We start from the raw sequence: 19729 nt of genomic DNA, 5'->3' as shown, positions 1-19729 counted from the left end.
TATTACGACTTCACTACGACCATCACGTTCTCACTGCGACCCAACTACGTTTCCACTACGACTTCACCACGCTGTGCATGATCATAATACGATTTTAGCACGCCCTTGCCGTCCACTCCATGCTCTTCTTACGACCTGACTACGTTCATACTACGACCATCATTCTCATTGTCATTTTCACATAAAATATAATATATCTCTCCAGGTTTTGTTTGTCTGTATGTAATTAGGAATTCTTGTCCATTTTCTCTAACTGTTCAACCATGCGTCTCGTTTTCATACAGATTAGACCGTTGGTTTTCCCGTTTGAATGGATTAACACTAGTAATTTTAGGGTCCCTTTATAACTTGCTGTTCGGTGTGAGCCAAGGCTCTGTGTTGAAGGCCGTACCTTGGCCTATAATGGCCTTTTACAAATTTTTACTTGGATGGAGAGTTGTCTCATTGGCACTCATACCACATCTTCCTATATCTATTGATACACCTGTGTCATCTCTGCTATCGTTCACTACAATATCGTAATTTGAGCTTTATGGACAAGCAATAGGTTGAAATTTAGGTTGGATTGGTCGGTCCTGTACATCTCTGCTTGAACAGGATTCAATACTATCAGAGCTTTCTCTGCCTCTACATCAACCCCTACCACCACGCCCACGTGTTCTAGTAGATTTTAGTGGCATGACTGGATAGTTTCCGAGAAATCTACGTATTAATCAGAAATAAAAGGAATGGAACTGTATTGATATGGAACACGATATTGAAGTTATTGCTGAGAACGTAGTAAGATCGCGGTATGAACGTAGTATAATCTTGGTAAGAACGTGCTATAATTATCGCAGTAGAAGCGTGGTAAGATCGCGTGTTGCAATCGGATAACTCGTGGTATGATCGTAGTGAGAACGTGATGAGCGTAGAAAGATCTTGATAAGCATAGTAAGGTCACAGAATAAGCGCGTTGATAACGTGGTATAATCGTAGCGGGATCGCAGTAGCATCGTGAAAGCAACGAAAATTTACATTTTCATGCCGCTCATACCGTGACCTCACCACGATCTGAATTTATTCTAGATCGCGGTGAGCGTGGTGCGATTGTGGTCTAGTGGGACTGGGGCTTAAACAAATATTAAAATTATAACAATTCTAATGTAGGTTCTCTATTGAGCTACGGAACCCCAGCTTAACTTTAAGAGTGTATACTACCTTGTAATAACATGAAAACGTCTGTATTCTGGTATCCATGACACAAAACTGTACAGTAGTATATCGAGTCAGATTATTATTATTTTCAGTTTGTATTATTGATACCTTTTTCTTAATACTATTTGTTACGATGTGATGGAGCTGTTATCTATATGTATTATTGATGTATGCTACTTCCAATTTCCTTCATTTCATTTTTCAATATTGAATGACAAAAAGGAGCCAGAATTGCTTACCTGAGATTTCGTATTCGATTTAATTGAGAAAATACAAATATATATATTCATATATTTGTGTTTAATGGAATTGTATGGGTCAAAAGGTTGTCTTGTTGATCATTGTTTATGAACTAAGACACCGTATCTTAAAGAGAGTCAATTGGATCATAAGTTTTTTACTATTCCTAAAAAAATGTCAACATAACCAAAAAAAATAATAAATTTAAACAAAAATGTTTTTTAATGTGCTTATCGCCAAAAGGCAGCGGTCTTGTGCTTTTAGCCCTGCTAATTTATTTGAAGATCATATTGATTGATAAATGTAGGTACTGCAATGCACTTTTTTACTAAATCAGTTATCCATGTGTTTGAGGTTTTGATTTGACCAGTTGCTTACTTAGATACATGTACTTTCTGTTTAGAGTTCGGTATTTTTTAATTTTAATTTTTGTATTTAATGTCGGCAAAACACTCAAAACCGAGTAGAGATAGTCATTCCGGGTAATATTTCCGTGTTTAGGTCAATTGAAGTTCGCAGCCCTTGTCTCCTACTGGAGACTTAATTAGCTGAAAGTAATTGGGACAGACAGTTTTATTCTTTTTACTCTCTATAATATCGGCAAAATTAACAAAAGCGCAAAAAAGGTATAGATTGCCTTTCAAACTCATTACGGGAGTTGTCAGATGTATAGGTAGGTATTGCTTTTGTCCGATTTATCTGCTTCAATAAACAATTTTGCATCAGTACAAAAACTTGAAAAGATTGTCAATTAAGGGCATTATTTCTTAGAGAGAGTAAACGTAAAATATACTTTAGTTTGAATTAAACCAACGTATAATAAATTGCTTCGCAGAGCCCGGCTGGATACGAACGCAGTGTCCAACCCTAAACAGTTGGGGGAAAAAATGGACACAATATTCAAGGTTGATACAGCTCTGAATTGGGTTTGTTATAAAATATTTGACACATTATAGGTTTCTCACACAGAATAAATGTAGTCACGGCTTTGTTTACGGCTACAACTGTACCACTTTCACTATGAAGTTTTGAAAAAAATCTTATCCTAGTAGAATGAAATTGCATATGCAGTTACAATTTTTTTCAAAGGTCAAAATATAGGTCTCTGTGGCATATTTTCAACGTTTATATACCCTGAACTTTTCAGGGTTTAGACTAACACTAATGTTCTTAACTACCCCTACCTCGAATGAAGGGTTACCACAGATTTCAATGTAAACAATATCCACATGTATATTTACTGGTAAAATTCCCAAGTTATGTCTCTATGAGATGCAACACAGAGAGCATAACTGGGAACCAGTATGTGAACACAATTAATTTTCTATGAATATTCTAATTTTCCCCAAAAAAGCGTGGTTTGAGAAACAGCTGTATTTAAAAGTACAACCTAAAGATTTCTTGCATTTGTGCAATACACTCTGCACTGTGCTGCTGTGCATTACTCAGTAAGTCGGTGTTCGGATTATATACAAAGAATTAACAATTCTGAGTCCCAATTTTCTTAGGAAAATTGTCAATCTCTTGGAGAAAAAAATAATCCCCTCCTTCTAAAATAAATAAAATTGGAGAAATTTTATTTTCAATTTCTGAAGAGAAAAAGAAATCATAATTTCTTTACGGTTTACCCAATAACCCCAAAAATAAATCCCTATCTTTTACTTTTGATATTTAATCTAGTGGTACAATTTCAGAGCATTCAAAAACTAGAAAAATTCTAGGGGCTTTTTTTTGGCCCCTTATTCCTAAACGATTGGTATAAACAATATGAGTTGGTATGATTGTCAATGAGACAACTCTACACAAGAGACCAAAATAACACAGAAATTAACAACTATAGGTCACCGTACGGCCTTCAATAATGAGCAAAGCCCATACTGCATAGTCAGCTAAAAAAGGCCCCGAAATGACAATGTAAAACATTTCAAACTAGAAAACTAACGGCCTAATTTATGTACAAAAATTGAACGAAAAACAAATATGTAACATATAAACAAACGGCAACCACCTAATTACAGGCTCCTTACTTGGGACACACATATACATACAGAATGTGGCGGGGTTAAACATGTTAGCGGAATCCCATTCCTCCCCCTAACCTGGGACAGTGGTATAACAGTACAACATAAGTACAAACTATCAAAATCAGTTGAAAAAGGTTTAACGCATCAGATGGACAAAAGTATAAGTGGACCTGGACGGTTACTTGTACATCTTAACAACAAAAAGACACTAGGTACAGATCTGAGAGTTAACTGACAGCTAGTTCAAAGCCTGTAACAACTAATAAAAAAATCATGCATGTAAGACTAAATTATCAATCTGCCAATGGATTTCGTGTGAAGACGTCATAAACAGTCAGAGATAAACATGACCTTGTGCAATGCCAAGAAACAGGTATCGAGAGATTGTAGATCCATGAATGTGTATAAGTATATATTTCATACAAGTATCATTTAGTTTGATTTGATTTACTGATAACAAAATAAATATTTATACCGATAAAAACAATATTCAATGATCGTATTACACTGATGAATTGGTAACTTTTTAGAATAAGTTTATATAACGGAGCTACAAGTTTAACAGGATCGTTTCTAAATTTTCGGGCACGGTTAACAACATGTCCGTAGAATTAAGGATGTGCTATCTCGTTAGAAATAAGTTGTCTGCAGGTACAACTAAACTTCAAAACCAAATCTTTATATCTATGGAAAAAATTAGTAAAGGTTTTAAGTAATTTATGGTAACGAAATTTCTGGCTTAACAGTTTTCATAGATTATGTTTGTTAAAATCAAAAACGTCACAACAGACACGCAGAGCGAACGAGCTGTGAAATATAAACGCTGTAAGATGGTGCCAAGGGAACATCACCATCTAAAAATGGAAAATCAACAATAGGGAACGAAAAATCGTCCATTTTGTCGTTAATTTTAGTGTTGAGTTTCCCAAAATATCTTAATCTAGGAAAGGACAGTTATAACCACATTTAAATGTGATTTATTTAAAGTAAGTTCCTTTGGGTAAATTTCAGCCGTATATTGAGAAAATTTTTGATTACTAGTATTTAACGAAAAAATATCATCAAGATAACGGTAAAGTATTGTTGAATTTATCAATTAAATCTAATTTCGATGGGTCTTTACTGATTTTGATCATAAACTGTGATTCATAACAGTACTATAACAAGTCTGGTATTAAAGGCGCGCAATTAGTGCCCATAAGGATACCTACAACCTGTCGATAAGCTTTGTTGCCGAAACGTACATACATATTATCGAGGAAAAAATTAACAGCTTCAATCATCTCATTACACCTCCAGAAAGTATATCTAGCATATTTACCTTTTTTATTCGAGTAGAAGGCTTTAAATGAGTTGCAGCAAATATATTTGTATTCAGATTTACCAAACGACCACTTTATTAAAAAGGAAAACGTGTGTTTAATAAGATAGTGTGGAAGCGTAATGTAAAGAGTAGAAAAATCAGAACTGCCAACAGAATCAAAAGGACCATCAAAAGCACGTAATTTATAAAAACATCCAAAGAATTTTTGACACTTCAAAAATAGTTAAATCCACAATGTTCATATATTTTATTACGATAGGTTTTGATAAGTTCTTTGATGGTAGTTAAGAAACTTGTGCAAGGCACTGAAAGATTAGTTGTAGAACACTTACAAGAGGCCGAGATGAAACGATATTTAAATGGTTTTTTTTTTGTAGTTTAGGTAACCAATACATAGTAGGGACCTTCAAATGTTCAAAAGGAGCCTTAAACTTTGATGTGGTTATGATATGTTTTTTTACTATATGATATGGATTTGTAGATGAATTTAAAATTGCGTTCTTCTGAACGTCTGTATAGTACTTACAGCATCTCTCACCACATTATTTGCTGCTTTGTTGGCCGGGATAAACACAAACCGCTATGAAAGTTCATGAAGTTTATTTCAAATTCTGGTAATAGGCGTATTATGTTCTCTTTTTTTTTTTTTACTTCTAAATTATTTTCAAAAAGTGATATTCTAATATCTATTATTGATACATTCATTTAAATAAGAATCAGGAGATTTTTATTTTTAGTATCAGATTTTTCCCGTTTACACCATTTTTGTATAAACAAGGGAAGAGCATCTTTGGTGACTTGACAACACTCTTTTTAATCTATTTTAGATGGAGGACGATATATTGGTCCTTTTTTCAAAAAGTGTTTAACCTCCCTGCCCTTGACGATATTGAGGTCCCCTGTAATAACATGGTCATAGGGAACATATCTAAACTTCGACGATTCACAGTTTCAAGTTGAGGGAGTATTATTTTGTACATTCACGTCCGATATAATACCGCAGTCCAACTAGGCCACGATCGCACTACGATCTGTGAAAAAATTGCAAATTTTGATGATCGTAGTATGATCGTGTAGATCGCAGTGAGGTCGTATCACGGTCGTGGTGAGGTCTTCAAGATCGTGATGAGCGTGGCCAACTTTGAACATGTTCAACACAAACGTGGTGCAGTCGTGGCGAAATGAGGTCGTAGTAGAGACGTATTTGAGAGCGCACTTAGGTCGTAGTAAGATCGAAAAAGTCGTTGTACCATCGTAGCGAGAGAGTAGCGAAAGCGTGATTCTATTCAGAGAGACTGCACTACGGTCTTACAGCTTCCACTACGACTATAACAACGGATCAACCATGTTTCTCGTTTATATAGATTAGACCGTTGGTTTTCCCGTTTGAATGGTTTTACACTAGTAATTTTGGGGCCCTTTATAGCTTGATGTTCAGTGTGAGCCAAGGCTCCGTGTTGAAGGCCGTACCTTGGCCTATAATGGTTTACTTTTATAAATTGGTACTTGGATGGAGAGTTGTCACATTGACACATCTTCCTACATCTATTACCACATCTGTGTCATCTCTGCTATCGTTCACTAATATATCGTCATTTGAGCTTCATGGACCAGCAAAAGGTTGTAATTTAGATAGGATTGGTCGGTCCGAAATCTCTGCTTGATCGGCATTCGTTACTATTAGAGCTCCCTCTGCCTCTACATCAACCCCTACCACCACGCCCATGTGTTCTAGAAGATTGTGGTGGCATGACTGTATTGTTTTCGAGAAATCTATCTATTAATCAGAAATAGAAGGATTGGAATTGTTTTGATATGGAACACGATGTTGACGTTTTTACTGATAACGTAGTAAGATCGCGGTATGAAGGTAGTATAATCGTGGTGAGAACATACTATGATCGCAGTAAAATCGTGGTAAGATTGTGTTGCAATCGGATAACTCGTGGTATGGTCGTAGTAAGAACGTGATGAGCGTAGAATGATCTCGATAAGCGTAGTGAGGTCGCAGAATAAGCGCGTTGATAACGTGGTATAATCGTAGCGGGATCGTTGTAGAAGCGTAATGAGGACGTAGTAGCATCGTGAAAGCAACGAAAATTTACATTTTCATGCCGCTCATACCGTGACCTCACCACGATCTGAATTTATTTTAGATTGCGGTGAGCGTAGTGCGATCGTGGTCTAGTGGGACCATAAAGCTCAATGAAGATATTTTAGTGAAAATGACAATGAGAATGATGGTCGTAGTGTGAACGTAGTCAGGTCATGATAAGGACGGCAAGGGCGTGCTAGAATCGTACTATGGTCGTGAACAGCGTGGTATAGTCGTAGTGGAAGCGTAGTTGGGTCGCAGTGAAAACGTGATGGTTGTGGTGAGGTCGTGATAACGTCGCTGTTCGATAGTAGCGCTGTCTCTCCGAATAGAATCACGCTTTCGCTACGATTGTACAGCGACCTTTGCGATCTTACTACGATCTTAGTGCGCTCTCACTACGCTTCCATACGACCTGATTTCGCCACGACCGCACCACGATTGTTTTGAACATGTTCAAAGTTGGCCACGCTCTTCCACGATCTTGAAGACCTCACCACTACCGTGATACGACCTTATTGCGATCTACACGATCGCACAACGATCATCAAAATTTGCATTTCTTTCACAGATCGTAGTGCGATCGTGGCCTAGTGGGACTGGGGTATTAGCCGTAATTGTAACAACTTCTTGGAATTTTGGGTCCTCAATGCTCTTCGAGTTTGAACTTATTTGGCTTTATAACTATTTTGATCTGAGCGTCACTGGTGAGTCTTATGAAGACGAAACGCGCGTCTGACGTATTAATTTATAATCGTGGTACCTTTGATAAGTATATGTAACACTCAGAAACGTGTCCTTCCCCCCAAACATGTCCGATTCCCCCAAACATGTCTAGTTGAAAACTGCGCCAAAGCGTGTCATTTGTATAAACGCCCAAACGTGTCCATTTCACAACTAACCCCCAAACGTGTCCAATCCCCAAAACGTGTCCTTATCAAGCGTTATTTGGTTATTGCTATTTCATTAACGTATACTAATTTTACCATTTCATTAAAAATATACATAAGCACGTTAGTACTTTTTCAAAACGGAAGAATTAAACTGGCTAAAAGTGGGGGCGTCATTTCGGCTATTTCGTTTGTAAATTGTAAGCAAACATGTTGAGTTAAACAGTACAGTTAACGGGTCAAAGTGTCCCTTTCTCTGCGCGTTAAAACTTTAATGTTCTCTCTAATTATGCATGAAATACTGACAACTGGACAATTCGCAATCAACAGCCTAAAGTTAATTTATTCAGTAGAACTAAAAAAAAACATTAAAACTTGTATGTTTTCTCTAATTTGCATGAAATACTTGCAACTGGACAATATGCAACCAACAGTCTAGAGTTTATCTTAACAAAAGAACAGTAAAAACATTAAAACATGTATGTTAAAATGTAAAAAAAAACAACAACAAAAAACAGGTAGCCTATGTCCTCTCTAAATAGAACTGCAAAAACATTAAAACTTGTATGTTCTTTCTAAATATGCATGACATACTTGCAACTGGACAATACGCGATCATCAGTTTAAAGTTTAGTTTAAAGTTAATGTGTACAGTACAACTGTAAAAACATTAAAACTTGCAAAACTATTGTGCGCTCTAAATATGCATAAAGTACTTGCAACTGGATAATACGTAATCAACATTCTAAAGTTTATTTATACACTACAAAATAAATTTGCATTTAAAACCGGCGTTGATCACATAACAGTAATATTCATAAAAAAAAGAATCTATAAAACTTATGCATGAAATATTTGGCACTGGACGTTATGTTTCTTATCGTGTGTCTTTAGTGATGGTGGAAACCTAAATTTTATTAAAAACCCGGATAACAAGTTTATAATTTGATGGGCTTTTGAAATACACACAAACTATTGACAAAAGTTAAAAAAAAAAATACTGTTTAAACCCCGCCATGCAATATTCGGATAAATATAAAAGGCATCATCGGAGTTTATAAGTACAAAATAATTAACAAAGTTAACGATTAATTCAACCCCAGAACTATGTGTATGTTCGCTCTAAACGAATATGAAATACTTGCAAATGGACAATAAACAACTGCAGTCAAAGTTACTTAATAATAACAGATTAATTTTGCAATTATTATAATCATTAAAAACCTACATCGAACTAACTTAATCTGATACATGACATCTTCATCACGTGTGTCTCCCATCATAGAATTGCCGTAAACGTTATCAGCGATTTTATTTAAGAGATACATGTAAAAGCGCTAAAAGACGTGTAACGTTTTGGCGTTAAATATTGGACACGTTTTGGTGAATAACAATTATCGGACACGTTTGGGGGTTATGAAATCGGACACGTTTGGGAAATATTGTACATTTCGGACACGTTTAGGGAGGAAAGACACGTTTGGGAGAATCGGACACGTTTGGGGGGAAGGACACGTTTGGGAGTGTTACATATACTTCAAGTAAAGTTACTGTTCGGAAACTAAATGTCTTCGGACGACGACGACGACGACACGACTCCCACAAATGTGTATGCGGTCGTATGAAAAAGATATTCACATTGTTGCAAATAAAATAAAGAAACAAGAAGCTAGTGCATATAGATGTTCTTATATCAAAAAGGGAGTTGACTGATGATTTCCTTCATGTTGACTTGGATATCTTGGCTAACTTTTCAGTAGTAATATTAATGTTAAGCAAATATTCATGTAAATCATTTTTCAATGTCAATAATCTGATTACGTCAATGCACATTTTCAGTTTGATTGATGCAAAATAAATTATGCATCTCTTCATATATTGACAGGAGTGGTAGAGTTGCAAAATATAAGATAATTCTTACCAGAACATTCATCAGGGCATCTGTCGTCCACTGCATATAACTGTAAGATAGGAGTTGTAAAACGATTAAATACAGAGATGATGTCTTTATATGTACCTAATTGCGGTACAAATGTTATTTTTAGAATGGGGCAACATGGTTGATTAAAACAAAATGAGCGGAAGGTATAAAAGGGACCATGTTAAAAAAAACACGAAAAAACACTGAGTTAGTTGAAGACAAAACATAGAAAACTTGACACAGAAAATATCGAACTCAAAAACAAACAATCAATGACCGCTGATGCTCGAGAAGGGTATTCATATCCTGTTTCAGATGTAACACCTCCCGTGATATTCCTATAAACAAAAGTTCATATGCTGAAATGTCTCGCATGAAGTACTACAATTAATTTTATGTTGATAGCCCTAAAAATAAAGTTATACTACATGTATCATATGAACAAAGAAATTGAGATCAATGACTGATAAATCATGCCTAAAATACATGTACACCCATACAGTCATATCACAAATCGAATTTGTTGAACTACTGGTTATAGTATACAAGAAATAGAACAAACCATGCAAACAGATTATTAAAATATTTTCTAAATGATGAATATTATCAATACAAACATATTCGTTATAATACGTTATTTTGATTGACTAAAAGCAATCGTTCGTCATTCTGAAATTAACCTTTATGTAAAAATGAAATGTTATATTTATGATGACACGAGCTTCAACAATAAGTGAGAGGCGTAAGATACCAAGGGGCATTTAAACTCATAAGTCGCAAAAAACTTAAATAATATACACAAATAGAAAAACTTTCATTAATTATACAGAAAGAACATACCTTGTCTGCAAACCATCTGGACACAATATCGGTTTTGTGTATTGTATTGTGATCCGGGCATTTCCATTCCTTATTCGATGACAAAGTGTGATCAAAAAAGCAAAGATCAGTCCCACAAACAATGCCGATTTGAATGGAAAATGGCAAATCTCTATTACAATCAGAATCCTCTGAAACTGAGAAATAGAAATTGGAAATGTTTGTAATGGCATGTGTTAGGCATTCCTGGGCTGTAGATGCAATTGTTGGTACAATAGAGATTTTGTTTTCATTGTGTGAAAGAGAAACAATAAACCTGTTTCTCTGAATATCAAATCTCATATCGTGTTCCCCGTCAATTGTTACATCTGCACTGTCTCTAAAGATCATCAAACGACTGGATTTAGCGCTGACCCGTAGCTTCCACATTGATATGAAAGTAGCAATGAACCTGTACAAAATAGCAGGTGGTACAATGTCCTCCTTAAATCTGTAAGCCAGATGGATGCTTCTGTAGTGCTCTATCTGTTGGTTCTCTTCTCTTTTGGTACTAATCATGCAAGGCACCAAGAAAAAGTCTGATCCATCTTTTTCGTCTTTTTGTGTACAAATTATATCCAAATGAACCAACATGTCTACTATGTAATCTTTGTGTGTCCAGATCTCATGAAAACTGTCTTGCTTCCATATTTCATATAAATCCTGTTTCAACAATTTTCCGCTTTTTTTGATACTTTCTAAGATTTCTTTGAGGTTGTTTGGCCAGAACAGATCATCAGTGACAATGGAACGTAGTACATCCACCAAAAACACAGGATCTATTATAACGTTATCTCTCAGGCCTGCTTCATCGAAGTAGATCAGTTTTCCCAGAGCATGATTAACCTTTAGAAATGATTCAAGCTGAGCAGGAGTCAAAGCCATTTTGTCATTCTGCTTGTTTATGTCACTCAGTTCATTCATTGTTAGTATTTTCTTGTTTTCCTCTACTTTTTGTGCTAGCTGAAGTTCCAGTGGTACAAACTTTGTTGGCATTAGTTCTCCACAGCGAGGATGGTCTAATGCAACAACCACTAACTGTTTCTTTAATGTAACTATTTCTTTGTCTTCCTTGTTTCTTGCATCCACAAATATGAGTGGCTTGTATTGAAGATGCTTTTTTCCTCCATGGTTTTGAAAGAGTTCTTCGATTGAGTTTTCCAATAAACATCTCTGTTCTTCAACATCACCCTGAAATATACATAGATCATAATGTTACACATGGTGCTACATGTGGAGTAGGATCTTCTCACCCTTCTGGAGCATATGAGATCACCCCTTTATATAGATATGAGATGATGTGGAAGGAGTGACAAGTCCAAGTCAAAATTTGTAAAAGTAGTTCAGTTTTTTTTCTCTTTTTAAGCCCAATCTTTGATCTATGAGTTTAAATCTCTGGTTTCTGTTGCTACTTTTATAAAGAGTCCATAAAACAATCCTAGCAACACTGACTGATAACATTGCCTATAAGTTGTTTCATTTATTTTTCCTACAAACATTCTATAACAACTTTCCGTAGTCTAGGTGCGCATTTTTGAATGCATACATATGTTGTTCTAATATTACAGGTTTTTTCTATTACTGTTTTGCTGGAATTGTTTCATGTGTAGACTTTTCGCGTGATATTAAAAGCATAATATGACAAGTGATGTCACAAGATATCAGCTATTGATGTCTTAATTTAATATAGTATAAACCAATCTTTAGCTAGTTAATATGGATATTAAAATCTAATACCAAGCGCCAACATAAAGCGATACCACATTCGACAAACGGTTTAAATTTTCTCTTATATAAGTAAACATTTCTTTTATGCTAAATACAAAATTCAGCGACATGGTTGTATATGTAAAGTTTTTTGCACGTAAAAGTATGAATTTCTTACATCGAGTTGAGATGACCACTGATAATCTATTAATCGCTATTTTACCTATGACAATGTTGTCAATTTTATGAGCAACGCCACGTGCCTCCTTAGTTTCTAGTGATAATTTTCCATCTCAAGCGAGTAGCATGATATGAAAAATTATTACAAAAAAGATCAAAGGAAAAATGCCCAAAATAGCGATAATCGTATTGATCTATGCATGCAAATCATCATTTTTCGTATCGCTTGTACAGATTATTGGTAGGGCTGTGTGATCAGTCCTAAGTTTTCTAGGTTCTGTGTTCGAGAACTATTGTCATTGCATTGTTTTTTTGTTCGACTATTAAATTTTAAGAACTCTTGGTGACGTTTGCCTATCTTGAACATGGAGTGTGACACAAAACATATTTTGGCATGCAAGAAATATATAACACGAAGAAGTCACAAGAGAAACAGATTAGAATATTTCATTTGAAAATATGTTAATCGAGAGTCTTATGTTTTTATTTTGTTAAATATATTTTATTTCGTTTGAAATTGGTGTTTTCCCGTTTGCTATTAGTGGTAATTATTTATAGATTGGAACTAGTATAACTAGTTCTGCAACAGTATGTACTATTTATAGAGTTTGATGTCGGGTGTATAATGCACGTGAAAAGTTTTGGCGGTTTCTACGGGTGGGATTTAATGGTACTATATAAAGTTTGGCATCTAAATGTAATATTATCTCAGGTGCATGCTCGCAGTTGCGTCGAATTGAAGTTGGTCACATTGGTAAATTGACAGTTGCTGCTATGTTTATTACATACGTACAGGCGTTGGAGGTATTAACCGAGGAAAAAGAAAAGATGCGAATGAGAAACAATGTTATATGTCATGGATTTATATGTCAGTGGTTTGAATCGGAAGAAATATGTAGAAGAAAGTAAAATAAAATATTGTATCGCAAGAGAAAAAGATATGTTACTGCGAGCAACTAATCCTATATCTGTGTTTGCTTTGTTTATAGCCTAATGAATTTAGAGATGCAATACTTTAAATTTGGACGAGCAGGGCGAGGGAGAATTTAACACCTATTATAAACATAACTAAAAACCTATGGAACGCCTCAGTTGCCTTATGATAACAATAACCATATCAGAGGGGGGAGGGCAAGGGGTTTAACTGTTATGCTGTTATGGGGCATTTTAATGCTTTGTTATCTGTTATTCTGAAAATATATCTATTGCTAGCTGTTATTGACTTATAATTCTTTGTTAGCTGTTATAGGACTATTATCTATTTTGTTATCTGTTATTGTGAGAATGGATTTGCTGTTAACTGTTATTGAAAATTGGAATGTTAGCATTTTGACAGCCAATCTTCCGTAGAATTTGAAGATAATTGAAAATTGTGATTTGAATGGATGATAGTCTCATTGGCACGCTTACCACATCTTCTTACAATGTATATCTATTGAGGTCTTTCTACTGGTAATATCGGGTGGCCCTGTATTTGCAGAAGAATTTCAGTAACATACATCACATAAACATATTAAAATCAATTGGACCCAGGACCATTCCAGTATATATTATTATTATACTTTGTATTAAATTCCATTGTCTGTGAACATGTAGCATTTTGTACAAATTATAATTCACTTATTACTTGTACAATAACTTATAGTATGGATTTTGTTATAAAAAAGCATTGGTACACCCTATAGGTTATTTTTATTCAATGACCACATAATAATCTTTATGATGTACTGTTACACCACTGTCCCTGATTAGGGGAGATTGGACACCAACTAGCATGCTAACGTTGACGCAATCACATTCTGTATGTGCCTACTTCCAAGTCAGGAGCCTGGATTCAGTGGTTGTAGTTTGTTACTGTGTTACTAAGTTTCTCGTTCACTATTTTGTGGATAAATTAGGCAGTTAGTTTTCTCCTTTGAATTATTTTACATTACTAAGTGGTATGGGTTTGAATTATGGCTTTTGAAATTATACAACATCTTTTTCTTTTAGCATTTATATTATAAGTGCTACTCCCTCTCTTTTCATTTACATGAAAGAGAACCCTGACCACCATATTTTTAAAAGTTTTTTAACTGCATCACATGGCGAAAATTGAAGCTCTGAAACCATTGATGCAAATAAAGATGTGTCTTCAGTTTAATTTTTCGATAAATACCCTTTTAAAAACCTACAGCTTCTCCCATGCTGTACCCAAATTTTCCATATTCTATATTTTCACATAAGAGGCATGATTGGTGTTTCACTTGGTGTCATCCAAATTTTCACTAGGTCAAAATTCTATTATACTATCAGAATTGTCACTTGAGGCAATTTCTGTTATCAGAAGAACCATAACTGGCATGCTTGTTTCAGTTACATGTCCTGTCTCAACTGATCTGGGTATTTTTGTATTTTGTAAGTAAGTTTTATCAGGAGGTCATTAAAATTTGTAAAGTATATATATTGCTTTTCAGAAGAAAAAAATCTAAAAATCAAATTGATAATAAATTGTCACTGGCTGCACTATTTTCAAAAATTAAATAAAAAAACCTAAATCATTAACAATTGATCCCTCAAATGCCCTAGATTAAAAATATCCCTATATCAAAAACAGAAACTAGTAATTTCGTTCAGAAAAATTCAACAACCACACTATAACTTATTGTACAAGTTACGGAAAAAATCAACCAAGGCAGAACTGCCTCAACGGCCGAAACGTCTGGTTAAAATTTTATAGGTCCATACCACAAGTTATATACTAAGATCTACGAGTCATCTACTGGATTGGTCCTGGGCAGATTTATTTTCATATTTCATTTACTGTTATCTGTTATTATCCCTTTTCAATTCCTTGTTATCTGTTTTCCACCAAATCAATTCACTGTTTTGCTATTATGGGGACCCCCCTTGCCCCCCCCTCATATCATTAAGGGGAGAGCTATATCACGAAGAAACTGTTCTATACTTTAACGGCATTTGAGTATAATACTCTGTCAATTTTCTATATCACTAAGGTAAATTTATATACTATAACGGCATTTGACTATAATACTCTGTCAATTTGCTATATCACTAAGGTAAATTTATATACTATAACGGCATTTGACGATAATACTCTTTCAATTTGCTATATCACTAAGATAAATGTATATACTATAAAGACACTTTGATACAACATGGAGTTAGCTTTTCATATTATTCTGTCATTTAACTTTGTTATGAAGATAATATTTCATACTATGAAGACATCTTTATGTAACATGGAGCTACATTTTCATACTGATTTGTCATTTTAATAAACTATTATGTGATATTGCTACGTCATAAAGATACATTTCAAACTATAAAGACATTGTAATATAGCATAAAGCAATTTTTTCATACTACTTTGTCACCTCAGTATTTTATAACAATACATTTGTATACTATACAATCACCTCGATATAACATGGAACAATTGACCCTTATTTTGCATTTGCCATAGTCGGATCAAGGGGGCTGGAGGGGGGCCTATTTTGTTGAAAAAAATGGTTGCTTATATAGGAAATCACTGTAGCATGACTGGAGCGGCCCCTCCTTATCTCAAATGGCCCCCTTACAAAAAGTTGTGAATCCGCCACTGTTTCTCCACAGCGATTTAGAGTTGAAAAGACTTAGGGCGACACGAAAGGCAACGCTTATAGGTTGGTACCCCTAAAAAATGAAGAAACAAAAACTAAATAACATACAAGCTTAAAACAAAAAGATACAGGGTTATATTCTTTTCGCCAAATTTTAACTATCATGAAAGCAACCGGTTTGTTTTTTTAGATATTTTACTTAAAGCATTTGTTTGCAAATCATGTTGAAAGGTACGGGGAAAATGTGTAGTCCGTAACTTGTACCAATTTTCCCTGTACCCATGATAATTTAGCCGTATTCTTGAATATTATTATTAACTAAAAGCTGAGAGATAGTCCAGACCGGTAGATGTTAGAAATGACATTATTGTTAAAATCATAATGATCTGTAAAATGAAGTTAACACATCAATTCTGAAAGTCGATTAATCTTTACTTTTCTATCTACATTTTACAAATTATCCTAGCGGTTTACAAAGACATCGTCGGACCAGAAAGGGGTTGGGGTGCACTTTAATGCTCAATTGATAAGGGGTGCCGCTGGGGTTCATGTACGCTACCCTTTCCGTATAATCATGGTTTTTAAAATGTATAGCATTTTATTAAACATTTGCGTATGTGAAAGTGTAACCTTTTTACATTTAGGTTGGTTTCATCTGGCCTTGAAGGCATAAAACTTTGCTCAGTGCTCCGAGCACAAAAATCATGCTCGAAACATGAAATCCAGCAATTTAATTGGTTGATTTTCGAGTCTGAGTACAAAATCATGCTCAAAAGTTTTATGACTGTGAGGCCAGGTGTGTTAAAAAATGGGTGTTGCTAAACGGAACGGAATACGGAACGGAAACGGAAAACGGAAACAGAAAGAATTAAAATTGTTCTTTTTTGGTTATTTTATCTTCATAGACATGTTTTATATAGTATAACACATGTTCACAAGAAAGAAAAACATGAATAAATTCAAAATAAAAGATTTTAAAGACAATCAGACAAACAATAGTACACTAAACACAACATATAAACTCAAGGCTGAGCAAAACGAATCCCACCAAATACTGGTCAGGTGGTTAACTTAGTTGCTCCGGTAGGGTAAACAGACCCAGCTCCACATGATACACCCGCTGTAAAACATAGACATGAGTTCATATTCATTCACACTAAAGGAATGTTGAAATTTGAAAGTTATCTTTATTTATATTGGTAGTTTTTAAAAGATTTTGGTGCTATGTTAAGACAACTGAAAACTAATTCTTCTCTGTTCTTTTTATGACGGAAATGATACTTTATTTTACACAACGCATTTGATCGTTTGGATGTTTATATGCTAATCTATTCTCGCCCCCTACTTAAGTTATGTCTTTCCATTTTGAATATAACGGTTTATTTAGTAGTACATATTTAGTTGATACAATTATAGTGAATTGTTATTTCAATGTTTCTGTAGGTAGACCTACTATGTCTTTAGTGGTGGTATACCTTTTTATATCGTACATAGCTCTTCCAAGCTAGCGAGTTCTCGTCACTTGGCGTCCGTCGTCCGTATTTGTCTTTGTTTACTTTTATAAAAATCTTATCTGAAACTACTGGGCCAAATCTTACCGAATATACGTATTTTAGAAAGTCGTCTGACAGCTTTGGTTAAACTTTACAACAATTATCATTGGTGTATCTAGTTTAAAAAAGTGTTAAACCTGGCTGCCAGCCAAGATAACCGAAATGGATAAAATTAAAACATAGGTATAAAATGCAACTGTTGCTATTGAAACCAGCTATTATTAGCGAAAATCTGATGGGGAAAAACATGTTTAGAATGTTGAGCTCTAACTTTAAATGTCCATTCACGTCAAAACGGTCAAATGATTTTTTTTTTAGGAGAACTGTCAACTCTTTATTGGAGTTCTCGCTCTTAATGATTTTACCAATCTTTTGTGTTTTGCTAATTATTCTGAAAAATATAAGTCATAGCTAAAAATGTTAAAACAAAAATGGTTAGAAAGACAAGATTTACAAACAAGTCAAAATTTTCGCTATACGGTAAGTAGACTTTTTAAAGTAAATACATGATTGCCCTAAAATGACGATGTTTTATCCTCTCTTGTGGGTTGGGTAAAAATTAAAGAAGATAGAGAGATTTTTGTCATGAACTATATAAGAGGGAGGTATAAAAGTTGAGTCAAATCACGAAAACACATGAAATAAAAATCGCAAAAACGTTGCACGGTCGGATAATAAAAATCGGGAAAAACAAAGCACGAGAAATTAAACCCTAAATATTAAGGAAAAAGTACTAATAGGTATTACTCAGCTGTTTTTGGAGATCATGTAGTTATTATCAAGTTTATTATATACTTAGTAGTAAATACAGATAAATTGTATGTGTAATACAGTCAATGCCAAGCGTGCTGTATCAGCCACCCGTGATGATATCGATATCAGCACGGTTACAAAAGCTTTATCACACCTTTAATCTGTATGACGTCACGTCATTGATTGCAGTCACTGTTGCAAAGGTTTTCAAATCCCTAATCTGTATGACGTCATGTCAAACCTATAATCTGTATGACGTCATTTCAAACCTCCTTATCTGTATGACGTCATGTCACATAAAAAAACATCTACTTGAGGTATATGTATATAATAAAGTGTATATGATATGGCTTTTTCAATATCACACACCGTACTGGTCAACCCTCAACCAATATAATCCCTCGAGCAGAGCTCTTGGGTTTATGTTGCCTTTTGTTGGTGTCTCGGGTTGATACGGATGCGATATTGAAAAAGCCATAATTTTTTTATGATATTCTCTATTTATCACAAAAAGTCATATGAAATATCCGGGAGGACTTTAAATTAGTACCGGTTTACTTTTAAATCAAACTCGGGACAAGCACGAGAAATTAAGAGTACTGACACGAAACACGTAAAATAAAAAGGGGAAAACACAAAGCACACTCATCAAACCAAATACGAGAAAAGGAGAAATGAAACGTCAAAGCACGGAAACACGTGAAATAAACGGTCGAAAAAATTGCACGAAAATAACCCTTTACCACCCTAATTCAAATCTATAGTATTGCAGAGGTCCCATTGTTTAAGATGCACATATACGGGTCATTATAAAAAAAAGTGCAAATTTCGACGAGGTAGTATTTTGAAAAATGATGTCATTGTTTAAAATATTTGAATGTGGCCCTCTATTCTTTAGTATGATAGCAACGATATTCAGAAATATGCAATGGGGAAAATGAAGAGTTCCTTCAATTTTAACAACTTTAGGTCATCCTTTGATAGAATCGTGTCAATGGTGTTACCAATTTAAACATACATTTAGGTACTAAATATTATTGTTAAACATCAAACAACTGTTCCAATTTGTTGTTTAGGTTTAAATTACGACTTATTGACATTATTCATATAGCTGTGCATTCTTTTCAAACATAAATTTCAGAATAAATTATCGTAAAAAAGTTGGTTGTCCTAATTATGGCCGTTGCAAATACTAAAAAATACACTTAAACTGAATATATGTAAAATGTATAAGATTAAATGATAATAATATACCTCCTTATCCTTCGTATACGACCTAAAAACACTTTTATTTATGAATAAAAATAAAAAAAAATGTCGCATTTTTATATAGTTACACCACTGACCCTTCAGTAACTTCAATGACACAAAAGTATCACCATTGA

The 19729-nt window shown here is 34.5% G+C and overlaps 1 protein-coding gene across 1 annotated transcript in view; it reads right to left on the bottom strand.

Moving 5' to 3' along the window:
* Window positions 1-14622, bottom strand: part of LOC139511012 (uncharacterized) — a 37499-nt gene extending 22877 nt beyond the window's left edge. The window contains exons 1-3 of the mRNA XM_071297577.1: window positions 14611-14622; window positions 10532-11740; window positions 9692-9731 (exon numbers count right to left, since the gene is read on the bottom strand). Coding sequence (XP_071153678.1) covers window positions 9692-9731; window positions 10532-11740; window positions 14611-14622 — 1261 coding nt within the window. The remainder of the gene's footprint in view (window positions 1-9691; window positions 9732-10531; window positions 11741-14610) is intronic.
* Between the last annotated feature and the right edge of the window lie 5107 nt (window positions 14623-19729).

This window comes from Mytilus edulis, chromosome 2 (genome assembly GCF_963676685.1).
Source record: "Mytilus edulis chromosome 2, xbMytEdul2.2, whole genome shotgun sequence".
Taxonomy (NCBI): Eukaryota; Metazoa; Mollusca; class Bivalvia; order Mytilida; family Mytilidae; genus Mytilus; species Mytilus edulis.
This window is presented reverse-complemented; position numbering and strand designations above follow the sequence as displayed.